General features: G+C 38.1%; 1 protein-coding gene across 3 annotated transcripts in view; it reads left to right on the top strand.

Moving 5' to 3' along the window:
- sm (smooth) overlaps positions 1–15,276 on the top strand; it is a 427,005-nt gene that overhangs the window by 152,862 nt on the left and 258,867 nt on the right. For all 3 annotated transcript variants that reach the window (XM_067151588.2, XM_067151590.2, XM_067151589.2), the window contains exon 4: positions 14,405–14,490. In XM_067151588.2, the coding sequence (XP_067007689.1) occupies positions 14,405–14,490 (86 nt within the window). The remainder of the gene's footprint in view (positions 1–14,404; positions 14,491–15,276) is intronic.

A 15,276-nucleotide genomic window follows, 5' to 3' on the forward strand; every position in this document is an offset into this window, starting at 1 on the left:
GGACGAAGAAAAACAGCCGTGCAAAGATCACCTTACAGCCCGGTGCTATTCGTTCGATATGCAACAGTGTTTACCAACACCATTTCTTCAGACATCTGTTTCTTTTTATAAACGACGATTGTGGATCTATAATCTCACTATGTATGAAACAAGCAAGAAAGATGTAACATGCTACTTGTGGAATGAGACTGAGGGAAGACGAGGGGCAAATCAAGTCGCAACCTGCATTTATGAACTATTTATAGGCCTTCCATCAGAGGTTAAGAAGGTTACCATGTTTCCGGTATGTTTTTCTTTGTATTGAAGGATAAGAAAAACTTAGAATTGATAGATCATCAATTCATGGTTAGTGCCATAGCCACTTAGATTGTGATGTTGACCACGGGCTCATAGAGAAGCAGAAGAAGAGACTGCAATTTCCTATCTATCATCGCCATGCCTGGAGCCAGCTGATACGTTCTGTGGGAAAGAATGAAGTTTCAGGTCATCGAACTTTCTCACACATACTTTCCGGATTTTGGAGGCCTGTAAAGAACTCCATTTATGCATCGCAAAAATGATACTGATGGTATAATCATTTCAGCTGGTGTAATGTAAAGTGGATACGCTATACCAGGGATTGGGTTGTAGTGTACTTCAGAACTACACTGAAGAAAGAGGACTCGTTTAGAACTTTGGACCTCAGAAGAGGGCGCATAGAAGTGCTTAGACAAGTAGGTGCTACAACGGCAATCTTCCCGTTCCTAAGAAGAAGAGAAAGGCTATTTTAGACTTGCTTCCTCTTATTCCAAGTACTTTCCATCAGTTCTATAAAGATACGCAAACATCCAATATTGCTGACATTTATCCAGATGGGGAAGAAACGGGGATGAAGAAGCTAGAAACAAACATTATGCAGTAATTCAGTGATAGGTGATGAAAGAAAGCCAGTTTATAGATAGTTCACCGAATGCCTCAGAACGCTTACGGACAGCATTTTTAGCATCATTTTAGTGCTTTTAATTTCGTGACACTTTTTATCTCTCTTGCTTGAAATTAGTGCAGTTTCATTATGTTTATATGTAGGCCTACAATTTTATGTACTTTTAGCTATTCTGAACCTGAAAACATGAATGGTCCAAACAGTATAAGTGAGAAACTGTAGGTAGTATAGTATAAATCAACAGTTTTCTCAGAATGTTTCATTGAAATCAATTTTCATTTATTTTACAGCATTTAGACTAAGAACCTAACATTTTTAAACACATGCTTTGGAGTAGGTATAGTACTTGAATAAAGAAAAAAATGCTTCTACTGTAAAGTTACCTTTTTTGATTTATACTCTTTTGCCCGAGCATGCTAGATATAGTTCAGACAAAATAATTATGCAGGCTGTTCATCAACTCAGCGCGGCCGGACTGAGTGGCTCAGACGGTTGATGCCCTGGTCTTCTGATTCCAAGTTGGCAGCTTGCTCAGATACGTCAGCCTCGTTTCGAAAGATTTAATGGCACGTAAAATCTCCTGCGGAATTAAATTCCGGCACCTCGGCGTCTCCGAAAATCGTAAAAGTAGTTAGTGAAACATAGAGCAATTATTATTAAACTCAGCGCGCTCACTTCCGTATTTTTATCATTAAAGTAGTATCTCGCGAAAGTATTTGATTACAAAAACCTTCAGGCGAAGAGAAGTATACTTCTTAATCGATGGAAACATTCTGGAACTGTTAAGGATACTAAAAAGCGCCAACTGCTGTGTACCGACTAGAGCGTTGCAATGTATGATTTTCACTCGCTGGTATTCCTTCGAAGGTCCTGGACTCGAGCGGGTTTCCCCTCGAGCCGAGAGAGCTTACAACTATGTTGACGAGCGACCTATGCTCCTGAGGACAATCGCAGGAAACAGGCGATCATTTGAACTTATATGTGAAAGCGATAAAATAACGCCAAAATATTTACGTTTGTCCTGATTTGTCTTTTATATTACTAGCTGAAGTACCCGTGCTTCGCCACGGAATTCTACATTGTATACAAAATTGAATGGGTGCTCGCGAAAACGGGCTAACTCACTAACCCACATTTAGTCAGAACAGAGATAAATCAACTTTGCAAATGTAAAAAAACAAACTATACCATAAAAATGTTTGTTTCATTATTTTATCTCGATGTAGTACCTTTAAATTAATAGCATATATTGGAACTGTATTGAAAATGAAAAGTGCTTGGAAAAATAGGAATATAAAAAACAGAACAGACAGAACAGCTGTCAGTTCTCTGTATTACCCGTGGTATCTTGCAGGGACATACTCAAGTAGCTCAAGCAAGTCCTAAACTTTGCTGGCTTTATTGGCCTTGTAACACCTGTACATTAGTGACAGCTGAATACTAGCAAGTGATGGCCGACCACCATTACCATTCCTTTTGTGAAGGTCAACACAATTATATTCAACATTACCATAATAATATTTTAAAAAATACTTTGATGGTTCATCTTTCTTAAATAGTATATCTGACACTTTACTAATTAGTACTCCTTGCTTATTTACAGATACCATTCTCTGGTTACTTTTTCTAATAAAGTTTGAGTGCTCACAAACTTATCACTTGTCATTTTTACTACTTGAAATGGCTTTCTTACTCTAGCTGTTGTTACTAAATCCATTCATCTGGCACAAAAACACAAGGAACACAACATCTAGCATACATAAGAAGAAGGTTTGCTAACTTACATATACAACAACGCTATCTTTACGGCCTTCTCCGCAATCGTCTGTTAAAACGATTTTGCAATAACAAAATTGATCTAAATAAAATGGCATGAAATTAAGCGTTGTATCTCATCTTACAGGATTACCTCATGTTAGCCCAGCTCACAGAAGATAGTTTGAACCTTCCGTAATAGATGGCAGCACATAACTTATTTTTTTCCAAATTTGTTGGTTAGCCCGTTTATGCGAGCACCCGTTCAGTTCTAGATTAGGTAGTGTACACGTAAGATTGTATTACATTGCATAGCTCTTAACGTTGCTCTAGAAAGGCGACGGGGAAGTCACCAGATGTCTTTTCTCGTATGAAGACCGGGTTGGGAAATTTTCATTGTAAAGGCACTCACTCTCCACCTGCATTTTTACATCCTCAGAAAGACTGTCTTAGTAGTTTTCCCAACTGAAATACACAGGCCATTACAATGACGCCAGAAGGAATGTCGCAATTAAAAGCAGTGCTATCATGTGACATATTCCATCAAATGAAAAACCACAAATTTTCTCATTTCTAACGAACAGTACTACGCTGCCGATCTAACAGTCCAAAGTTCCAGAGCTGGAATGACCATGCCTCAGACAGCCGTGAGCCGTGAACACCCTTTGATTTCGGGGGTTGGGCGGTTGTGGTCTCTTCCGACTCTGAATTACCACTCTTATCAGACTCGGTACGGTAAAACTGAATGAAACATAAACGATTTGAAATTTTTGAATGCCTGTTTTGTTAGGGCCAATAACATGGGCATTTAAAAATTAAATTTTAGGCACCTTCTCCTAAGTTACCATTTCATCCCAGGTGAATGAAATTGTTTATGGCCTGGATTGTAGTGGCTTGTTTGCATGCAGATTTTCATTAAATTCTCTTCAGCCGTTTTCTCGTGATCCGCGTACGCACATACATATAGAAATTAGGGAAAAGTAATAAGTGCATTTCCTTGTTACTGTGGACATGACCGATACAGATATACCATTCTTTTGAAATTCTGAACAGTGTATAGACAAACTTATTTAAATAAATAATTTATATTTGGTGACATTTTCGTATTAGACCACTGAAATGAAAATGAATGATATATTATTTATCTTGTAATCAACATTAAACATAATTATAATTTTAAACAATATATTGTGATAAAATATAAATACTATATGAATTAGAAATTAATTCACTTTCTTATATTTTGTTCGGCGTTGCTATTGTTTAGATATAATATGCATCTTTATTCTTGTACGAAGTAATTTGGTTTACGTCGCACGGACACATACGCCTTTATGGCGGCAGTAGGATAGGAAAGGGCTAGAAGAGGGAAGGAATCGACCGTGGTCTTACCGTACAGCCCCCAGCACTTGCCTAGTGTGAAAAAGAGAAACCGCGGAAAACCATCTTCAGGGCTGCCGACAGTGGGATTCGAACCTACTATCTCGCGAATGCAAGCTGACAGCTACGCAACAAACAACGCAGCTACTCGCTCGGTAAATGCAAGATTAAACTGTGTTTGGTGCGAAAATAAAAGTAATACAAGTATAACAAGTGAGAGCAACAAAATAAAATAACGATTTATGTTCGTTGTTTAACGAATACTATTGTTATATTTATTTTTTTATATTCTTTTACAGATCAGTTGTATTGATGAACATTATGGACTTCGCCTAGTGTTTCATACCTGAATGTAAACCCTCATCAAATGATCCATTTCTATGAAATGGAAAACCAAATATTGCTTTCCGGCTGCCAACAAAATCAATTACGCGCGGGTATTGTATATCAACAAAATATCATTGACCCTGTCTGAATCAAGAGAGCTTCCTATCAGACAAGATATCCAGCAGCACTCAAAATCATCTAATTTGCTACACTAGATACGGGAATAGAAAATATGTTTCGCCCAGTTGTTGCAAGTTTGGGGTAATCTGTACAGTTTCTGTTCCACCATTTAGTGGATGTCAACAATTGTAAGATATACGCAGTTCAAAAAAAAAAAATTAGGGGAACATCGTTTTTGGACGTATGCCATGTTCCACAAAACAATACCTCACACTCAGGTATTATGGTACTACTCTAAAGTATATGTTTTATTTATTCTCCATCAGGGGTGCTCAACGTACGTAAGGCATTTTATGTGGCAGTGGCAGAGTATTTCGTGTATGCCGCGTAAACTACGTAATAAAAGCTCTATTGTTATTTACGGTGAAAGGGGATAATACGATAAGACCAATCTGTTTTAGGGATGTACCCCCATTCTTACACTTAAACAGTCTTAACCTGGAGCACTTAAAAATAACTTCCGATGACAATAAATAATATTAACAATAACAGTAACAGTCTTAACAAAATAATCACACTTAAAAATCATACATATAATGCACATTGTACGTAGAGTACATTTAAAAATATATGAATAATTAGTACTATAACTACTTAACATAAAGTTTTTATAGTATAGTACTGCTTATATCTATCTATCTATACATATATACATATATATATATAATAAGAGTTTTGTCTGTACATTGCTCAGAATTTGAAAATAATGGTATTTCTGTATCGGTCATGTCCATAGTAACAAGAAAATGCACTTTTTACTTTTCCGTAATGTCTGTATGTATCTACACGCATCACGAGAAAACGGTTGAAGAGAATTTAATGAAAATCGGTATGTGAAGTCAGGGGATGAGCCTCTACAATCTAGGCTATAAATCATTTTACTCACGCTGAATGAAATGGTAGTTTTTTTTTTTTTTTGCTAGTTGTTTTACGTCGCACCGACACAGATAGGTCTTACGGCGACGATGGGACAGGAAAGGGCTAGGAGTGGGAAGGAAGCGGCCGTGGCCTTAGTTAAGGTACAGCCCCAGCATTTGCCTGGTGTGAAAATGGGAAACCACGGAAAACCATCTTCAGGGCTGCCGATAGTGGGATTCGAACCTACTATCTCCCGGATGCAAGCTCACAGCCGCGTGCCTCTACGCGCACGGCCAACTCGCCCGGTGAAATGGTAGTTTAGGGGAAGGCCTAAAATTGAATTCTCAACTATTTGTTATTAGTGGTCTAATGAAAATCGGTATGTGAAGTCGGCGGATGAGCCTCTACAATCTAGGCTATAAATCATTTTACTCACGCTGAGTGAAATGGTAGTTTAGGGGAAGGCCTAAAATTACATTCTCAACTATTTGTTATTAGTGGTCGTATTTTAAAGAAAATGGGTATGCAAAGTTGGGGAATAAATTGCTACAATCTAGGCTATCAATAATTGCATTCACGCTGAGAAAAATGGTAGTTTAGGGGAAGGCCTAAAATATAATTCTCAAATATTATTAGTAGTCCTATCTTGATGAAAATCGGTATGCAAAGTCAGGAAATAAGTCGCTATAGTCTAGACTGTAAATTATTTTATTCACGCTGAGTGAAATGGTAGTTTAGGGGAAGGCCTAAAATGTAATTCTCAAATATTTATTAGAGGTGTAATCGATGAATGCTACATAACTAGGGTTATATAGTATTAAATTTCCTATTATTCATGTCTTATACATTCTTACCGTACTGGCTATGATCACGAAGATATTCATGATTTTGGATTTTTGTTACCAAGTCCATATCAGCGCCGAGTAACCAGAAATGGGTAAACAGTATTTAAGGTATGTGTACACCCAGAAATTGCCAAAAAGTCTCAATTTTTTCAATTCTGAATTTCACATTATCTGGATTCGTTATTTTATTAGCTTTAATTTGTTGTAAATTACATAACCCTATCTTAACTACTTTTTGAGATATTGACATTTATGTAAAATGCAGCACACTGAGCCACGCCCCCTTTTATGGACACAAGTGTTTATTCTTTGCCTTCTGCTCATGCTGATGATCTGTGACTTTTGTTTTCTTTCTAATTACTGATGTACAATATAAAGGTCACTCCACACTAACCCTGTGCTGCTATCTATGAGAATTGCTCTTAATTATTTGACTAAACAGCTGTGAATGTTTTGAGCACCCTTGCATTTTGTAGGCCTACTATTTATATTGATACACTGTACTTTTAGAAAGTTTTCCAGCAATTCTAATTTGTTTATTTTTAATATTGTTGTACATTGTTGTTATAACCATGGGTAACAGAAAAACTAAAAGGAGGCCTGTAAGGAAGATCCATGGAAACCAGTTTACAAACATGAAGAAAGTTGATAGGTTAGAGCAGGACAATACAATTGGATACCCAAAGGTGAAGGCAGTTGGTGTTCCTTCCAAACAGCAGTGGCACATAGCACAATGGATAAATATAAGCCTCAAAATGAACTACCTGGCAATTACTTGAAGCTGTCAAGCCAGTGTACTCCAAGCTTACTGATCCTGGTATGCTGAGGCGTTGTCTCCATGGCAAATGCAAATGCAAATTCAAAATGAAATTTTAATGGCATGATATGGAGAAGATGCCCTAAAGATGGTTATGTAGGACTAAAAACATTGAATTTTTGTGTTATGGATGCTATTTGCCATTATAATTTTAGCCCAAATGTAGAATTGGAAACTCTAAAGCGAGTGGGTGTTACTATTGGTAAACATACTCGAGCCAGTGTGGAGTTGACTAAAGCTCTAAAACAGAAAAATTATCACCTACAAAACACCCTAGAGCAGAAAACCATGAGGAGGTACCTGAGAGGAAGAAGAAAGATGAAGGAAGACCAGAATACTGCATTACACGGGACATCATATGATACAGGAGGTTTCTAAAACTGTGTTAAAACTTTGAGGTGGATTTCTCTGGAATATAATTTTTAATGCTTTCCGTATTTTAAAAAATCATAACATTAGACCTAATTATTGTATTTCACTGAATATTCTTTTAAATAAAAGCCAAAAGCCTACTCCAGGGCACAAACCTCAGATACGTAACTATTGTTGTAAAATATAATTGATTATGTAATTTGTTTATAAACACTCACCAAAACATTTGTATCAACTAAAGTAATAGGGCATCAACAGGCACAATTTCATTCTAGGATCATGTCTTTTAGGTTTATGCTCTACCTATAAGTGTTGTGAAGAAAATGCAGAAAAACAGATTTGAGAAATGTCAATTAGTTTGGGAGCTATGATGTTTAAAACAATATCATACATTTTTAAACAAAATAATTTGTTATAAACAAATAATGCAATATTTTTAGTTTATATATATACTGATCTTTCTACTTTTTCTTGCTCATTCCAGTAACCTAAATTCCAAACAGGAAACCTTGTAATTAAAAAAGATAAAATTCTGGGTGTACACATACCTTAATGAAAATCGGTATGTAAAGTCGGAGAATAAGAAACTACAGTTTATGGTAGAAAATATTTTACAAATGACAGAGTCGAAAGAAAACTAAATGTGAAGGCCTAGAATATAGAAAGCTCATAACATTGATCAACAATAACATTACAGTGACCATTGTTTGTCGTGATGTGCTTTGTGTCATCTGTTGCCCTTCATCTCCGGTAGATAGGATTACTGCTGCGTACAGAGTATTTTTTATTTGATTTACGTCGCACCGACATAGATAGGTTTTATGGCGACGATGGGATAGGAAAGGGCTAGGAGTCCCTTAGGCCTTAATTAAGGTACAGGCCCAGCATTTGACTGGTGTGAAAGTGGGGAAACCACGGAATGCCATCATCTGCGGCCTGGTCATCCCACTTTGGACTATTAGATTGGCACTGCAATCTAACCGCAGCACTGTTCATTAAAAGTGATAAAACGTTTGGCTTTCCATTTGATCGAGTATTTTATATGATAGCATTGCTTTTAATCGCTACATTCATACTTACGTTTTTGTAATGACCTATGTTGATTTCAGGTTAAGAAAACCACAAAGTCAGTCTTTCTGAGAATCCCGTAGCGAAGCACGGGTACATCAGCTAGTATAAGAATAAAGCGTCTCTTGTTCTGGCACAATTTCACAGGTGAAATTGGTACTAGTTAAGCCTGTATTGCATCTTCCTCCTCACGATGAGGGATTTTGGTTCCCGCACTAGGAAAATAGTATAAATGGCACTCGATAGCGTCGAAAACAGATGTAGTTAGTTTAGGTATGTGATTTTTGTAAACTATGCAATGGTTCTTAATGAGTATCTAATGGCTGCCTATTTTACCGGTAAAAAATAATAATAATCGTATGGCCTCAGCTACCGTTTGCAGACATTTCGATTTGACGCCTTTTGGCTGTCTGCTCGTCAATTTCGACGTTCCGGTTTACTCTGTCTGCCATCTAGCGGACCTAGAATAAACCAGATCTCTCTTGGGCGTCTATGACTGAGATTTAATTAATTTTGTCGGGTAAATACCAAATGTATCACCAGAGATTTTTTTACATTGCCGACATCGTACGACATGGTGTGTCGAATGGACTTTTTTCCGCCCTTCAAAAATCCGACTACCTCTGCCGGGTTTGAACCCGCTTTCTTGGGATCCGGAAGCTGACACTCTACCACGGATCCACAGAGGCAGCTATTTTACTGGTAATTTTCGTTATTTCCATTTACTTACACCGACATAGCCTCCATAATTGTATTTTTTGATTACAGGAAGTATTTGACTGAATTACTTACCGAGTCATTGCTTGTGTTTTATTTGCAGTTCTTGCTCTATATCAGGGGTGCTCAACGTACGTAAGGCTTTTTATGTGGCCGTGGCAGAGTATAATTAATCCTTTTCGTAGATACCGGAAAAACTACGTAATAAAAACTTTGTTATTTACGGTGAAAGAGGATGATACCATTAGACAAATTTCTGAATTATTCGTAGTTTTTTCTCGACATGTTTTGTTTACTGGGCTGTAGAAAAGTTCAAAGATGCATAATTATTCCCTCCTTCATCCGGTCATTTTTTGGAATTCCAGCTGTAGACTTGCGGTTACGTCTCAAAACTCACGGGCTAAAATTAGTTACAAATAGTATCAAAACTCACGACTACAAACTGGTAGCTAAAATAAACCTTGTGAGTCGCAAAATTCAAAGACTCCGGGCAGCAGGTGCTTGCGATGACCGCGGGTGGGATGAGGTGCGTGGTGGCTCACGCTTCTGTTACGATACTGCGGATGTTATTCTACCCTGCAACCCACAAGGGGAAAAATAATGGCTGGTGAATGACAAAAGTAGAGGCGAATTATATTATTATTATTATTATTATTATTATTATTATTATTATTATTGGTTCATGGTGTGGGTTACTGTAGTCACGCCGTAGTTCGTGAACCATGGGGAATGGCCGAGTGGCCTAATAAGTGGTCCTGAGAGTCAGGATACCAGTTGCTACGGAATTGGAGTGGGCATCTCGGACATATTCTGAGTCGTGGCCCTCCCTGTGCGCAGGCGGCTAGGAATATACAATCCACCTGTGGTCCATAACCCGTTAGAGAAGAGATCCTCACTTGGACTATGTGTAAGTAGGGTAGCACCCTGCTTCATGAATTCGAACATTTTATGGGAGTAATGGAGTCCCACTCCCACTTGACAGGCAATGGACTCCATGGAAGCTACTTGGCGAACGAAATGGAATTCGATAGGAAGCTATTAGTATTAATTGGGCTTATGGAAGAAAGTAAAACTGGCTGAGTCTCTAAAGCGGACGTATCTGGATGTCCTGGGAGTAAGTGATATTCGGGTAAGGGGGGGAAAGAAGGAAGATTATAAAGTATACTTGACGGGTGTTAGAAAGGGGAGGGCAGAGTATGGGGTAGGGCTGTTTATCAGGAATACCGTTGCACACTGCACAGTTTGTTCGGCACGTAAATGAGCGAATGATGCGAGTAGATATGGCAGTTGGAGGAATTAGGACTAGAATTGTCTGTGTATTCACTATGTGAGGGTGCAGATGAGGATGAAGTTGACAAGTTTTATGAAGCATTGAGTAGCATCGTGGTCAGGGTCAACAGCAAGGATAGAATAGTGCTAATGGGCGATTTCAATATGGGGTTTGGAAATAGAACTGAAGGATACGAAAGGGTGATTGGTACATGTGGGGAAGATATGGAAGCTAATGGGAATGGGAAGCATTTCCTGGACTTCTGTGCTAGTATGGGTTTAGCAGTTACGAAAACATTCTCCAAGCATAAGGCTATTCACCACTACACATGGTAGACCAGAGGTTCCAGGTCCATAATATGTATATATATGTCGCTACAATCTAGGCCATAAATCTTATTCACGCCGAGAGAAATAGTAGTTTAGGGGAAGGCCTAAAATTAAATTCTTAAATATTTGTTATTAGTGGTCCTATTTTAATGAAAATTGGTATGCAAAGTCGGGGAATAAATTGCAATATTCTAGGCCATTAATAATTGTATTCACGCTGACTAAAATGGTAGTTTAGGGGAAGGCCTAAAATTTAATTCTCAAATGTATGTTATTAGTGGTGCTATCTTAATAAAAATCGGTATGTAAAGTCGGGGAATAAGTTGCTATAATCTAGGCCATAAGCAAGTTTATTAACGCTGATTGTAATTGTAGTTTACGGGAATACACAAAATTTAATTCTCAAATATTTATTAGTGGTCCTATCGACAAATACTACATAACTAATGTTATATAGTATTAAATTTCCGATCATTTATGTCATACACTTTTACCGTACCGGCTATGATAACAGAGATATTCATGAATTTTGATTTTTGTTGCTAATTCCATATCTGCGCCGAGACAAGAAAACGGGTAAACAGAGTGGTATGCAAAGTCGGGGAATAAGGAACTACAGTCTATGGTGTAAGTAATTTTGTAAGACGTTCTAATATCACAGAGTTGAAAGAAAACTATGTGAAGGTTACAATACAGAAAGCTCACAACGTTGATCAACAATAACATAACACTGACCATTGTTTGTTGGGATGAGCTTTGTGTCCCTGTGTCAACTCGCCTTCGATAGATGGGATTACTGCTGTATACAGAGGTGGTTTTTTTTGCTTTACGTCGTACAGACACAGATTGGTCTTTTGGCGACGATGGGATAGGAAAAGGGCTAGGAGTGGAAAGGAAGCGACCCTGGCCTTAATTACGGTACAGCCTCAGCATTTGCCTGGTATGAAAATGGGAGACCACGGAAAACCATCTTCAGGTTTGTCGACAGGGGGTTTCGAACCCTCTACCTCCCGGATGCAAGCTCACAGCTGTGCGCCCCAAACTGCATGGCTAACTCGCCCAGTCGTACTGAAAATAACAGCCTGCCTGAATATTGGCGGGAAGTAGCTGGGGAGTTAGATAAGTTTCTTCTTTAGCATGCTGTTCCTCTGGTTCATAAATTTTCGGACACTACTGATAAGTAACATTGGTTCATCATAGCATTCGAGCTATTCAATCCCTACTGAGGCACTTATTGGAATGAGCAGTGTGCATATTTAACAGAATAATGGCAGACGAGTATTCACTGCTGCCTGCTGTGTGGTCATTCCAGCACTGGAACTTTATACTGTTAGATCGGCACTGGTACTGTTCGTTAAAAGTGAGAAAATGTGTGGTTTTTAATTTGATGGAGTATTTTATATAACATTGCTTTTAATCACTACATTCCTACTGGAGACTTCAGGTAGGAAAACTAGCGACTTCAGATTTCCAATTTATCTGCTATCGAAATGTAAAATAAACTATAATGGGATTTTCCGACTTAAGCTGCCTATACTTGTATGGACATGGTTCAGTGAACTTGGTCGTTTCAAAGTTCACGAACCAAGATCGCTTGTGCTTGTTGTCTCACGAACCATGTTCTTGGCAAACTTGATTCGTAGAGTAGCGAGCGTTGAAGCATTTGCGTGTGTCGTGGAGGGTGCAAACATGGTCTTCCTGTCACCTGTACAAACTGCTTTTGTCCGGCTGAGTTGATAATCAGACCAGGCATTGGCAGCAAGCGGTTGAAAAGTACAGCAGTCAGGTTGGCAGATACGACTAGCTTCTTGACAAATGTTAGTCTTCAGAGGCTTTCTTTGTCTTTGGAAAGTGAAGTCAAGTGAATATAGATAAAAGCGCGAGGAGGCATTACAGGGGCTACTGGAATGACTAGAGACAAGATACACGAGGCAGATTTAGCATTCTTAACCGCGGAAGTTACTTCGTTGAAACAGTTTCTGTAGGGCAATAATTAGAAAAGGTTGAGTCGAAAAGTAAAACGGGTTCGTCGTATGTAAGTGTCCCATATACCAAAATTGTGGTACTTGAGACTTTTTCACCGACCAAGAGAAAATACGAAACTCAATCCAACATTGATGTTGCAATCTTTAAGGAAGGAGAGCTGGATGATGACAGCCAACGCGAGGAATATTTACTGCTGGAATTGTAGATAATCATTTGTTGCATTTAAATATTAATATTTGTTAAATTGATTCTAAGAAGGATTTATAAATTCAATACATCGGTTTTCATATGGTCCATATTGTATTCGGTCCTGCCAGGCAACTTTTCCCCGGGTATTAAAATAACTCGCATAATCCAACGTGCTGGGCTTTTTAACCAATTTCTACATTCCACGTGTGGCATTCGTAGAAAATTGTGAAAGTATTTTTCACTTGTGCCTTTGAACATGTTTAAAAAAATCATATACCTGTCTCTATCTCATAGCTAGTCCTTCAATCACACATTCCTTTTCTCACCCGACCCATCAAGCATAATAACTTCAGGAACGAAGGAATGATGTTCGGTTGTATGTGTTTTCCTGTTGAGCAGCACATACATAGATGATTGGTTATTGCCAAAAGCGGTAATGCTGTTTGTACCATTATTTCGTATGCTCGTTTTAAAAAGTACATTAACTCCTATGGATAAGATTGCACTCTTTACTGATGCATACAATCTTCTCTAGAGCAGTGAAAATGGTTTTAATTACAACCTGCTGGGCATGATGCATTCTCTCTACATGCGCACAACTGTGATCTTACCAAATCAACACAGAAGACACATTGTCACATCTTCGATTCTATTAGAGGTCGGAGTTAGTGCACGATATACATGCCTGCATCTTGCATTTTTCCAAAAGGTGCCCTTGATAAATGAAAATCATACGTGGAGTTACTCAACTTCTGTCCTCCGACCCATCTACCAATTATCTCAGAGCATCACCAAAAATAAATTGACATTTTACCATTACTCCATACTGAAAATGATTAGGGGTCTTTGTGAGACTCTTATCACAGAAATGTCGGATGTTGGAATGCAAGTTTCAAGTGATGACTTGTTTGAATACTTAACAATAAAGTTTAATTCCTCAAATTTCATTCTGAAGAATTACATTGGAAAATCTAGGTGAACATAGCGAAGGATAACAGAAGTCTTTCATCCCGTTCCCTAATTCATTTAAGCACAATTGGAGCAGGGCTGGTTTTCCTTCCCAATAGTGGAGTAGAGCATGCACATGTTATAGCATAGAATTCCTGTTTTTTTGACAGGGGAAATCTAGGTATTTCTGATCAGATTGTTAGAATATCTTCTGATTCTATGATCAAGTAACAAATACGATTTTTGAGTACAAATATGTAGGGGTTTTTATTTATAGTCTGGAGTAAGGTAACATTAATTTGAATAGTGCATGTGTCTGCTTTATAAGTAATTTTACTTTGTATTTCGGTTTTCAACTGAACTGTATCCTTTCATACAGCTATATGCATTGTAAAGATTTCATTGGCCCTTGTGTTAAATTGTTATGTTTGTTCTTTGCAGGAAGTTCTCCACACCATATGTTCACCCAATGGACAAGTGTTGCGTATAGTAATCTTCAAGAAGAATGGTGTTCAGGCAATGGTTGAATATCCTTTAATACATACTTTTTTGTAAACTATAAGTGGTCACTTTGGTGGTATAGACGGTAGTATTTTCTGTTTTGAACCCCAGTTTGTATATCCTTGTATTTTATCCAGGACTATACATAATAATATTTGGTTATTAGTTGTAAATCATTTATAGTGTGATATGTCCAGGAGAATCTCTGTTACCAAATGTACGATCATCTTAGTATGCATGTGGTAGTATTTTCCTGCAAGATTACTACGCTACCATTGCTCAGCGAATATTATGCTTCACTTAACTTCATCAGTAGGTGCAGGTGGGCTCTGACTGTAACAGTACATGTGTGTTAAGGTCTGTACTAGTATTATAACTATAGTTTTTCTCAATTGATAAAAATTTATTGTTGCTGATCTGAAGCTTCAGGTTGTCATAAATATACAGGGTGGTCCACCAGCCCCTTGGTGATTTAGTTTTATGCATCCTGCTGCTTTTACTACAATTCTGAAATGTCAATTCCCCTCCCTAAACCAGGGTAATATAACAAGATGTGTGTTTGCGGGCTAGAAGACAGCAGGAATAACGACCACCACTATTAATTCATTATGGGTACCTCAAATGAACTTGTAAAACTAGCACAGATATGAAGAACGCGTACCTTACAACAGCAGGTGTACACACAGACACTGAGCAGGTACTGTGTAGGCTGGAAACTGTGCGCTGCATGTCAAGCCTTGCAATAGCTCACTTGGCAGGGGCGCTGTGGGAGGTTTGATAGTGGATGGTGCTCGAAGGATTGAATGTCACAC

The sequence above is a fragment of the Anabrus simplex genome, chromosome 7, assembly GCF_040414725.1.
Source record: "Anabrus simplex isolate iqAnaSimp1 chromosome 7, ASM4041472v1, whole genome shotgun sequence".
Classification (NCBI taxonomy): domain Eukaryota; kingdom Metazoa; phylum Arthropoda; class Insecta; order Orthoptera; family Tettigoniidae; genus Anabrus; species Anabrus simplex.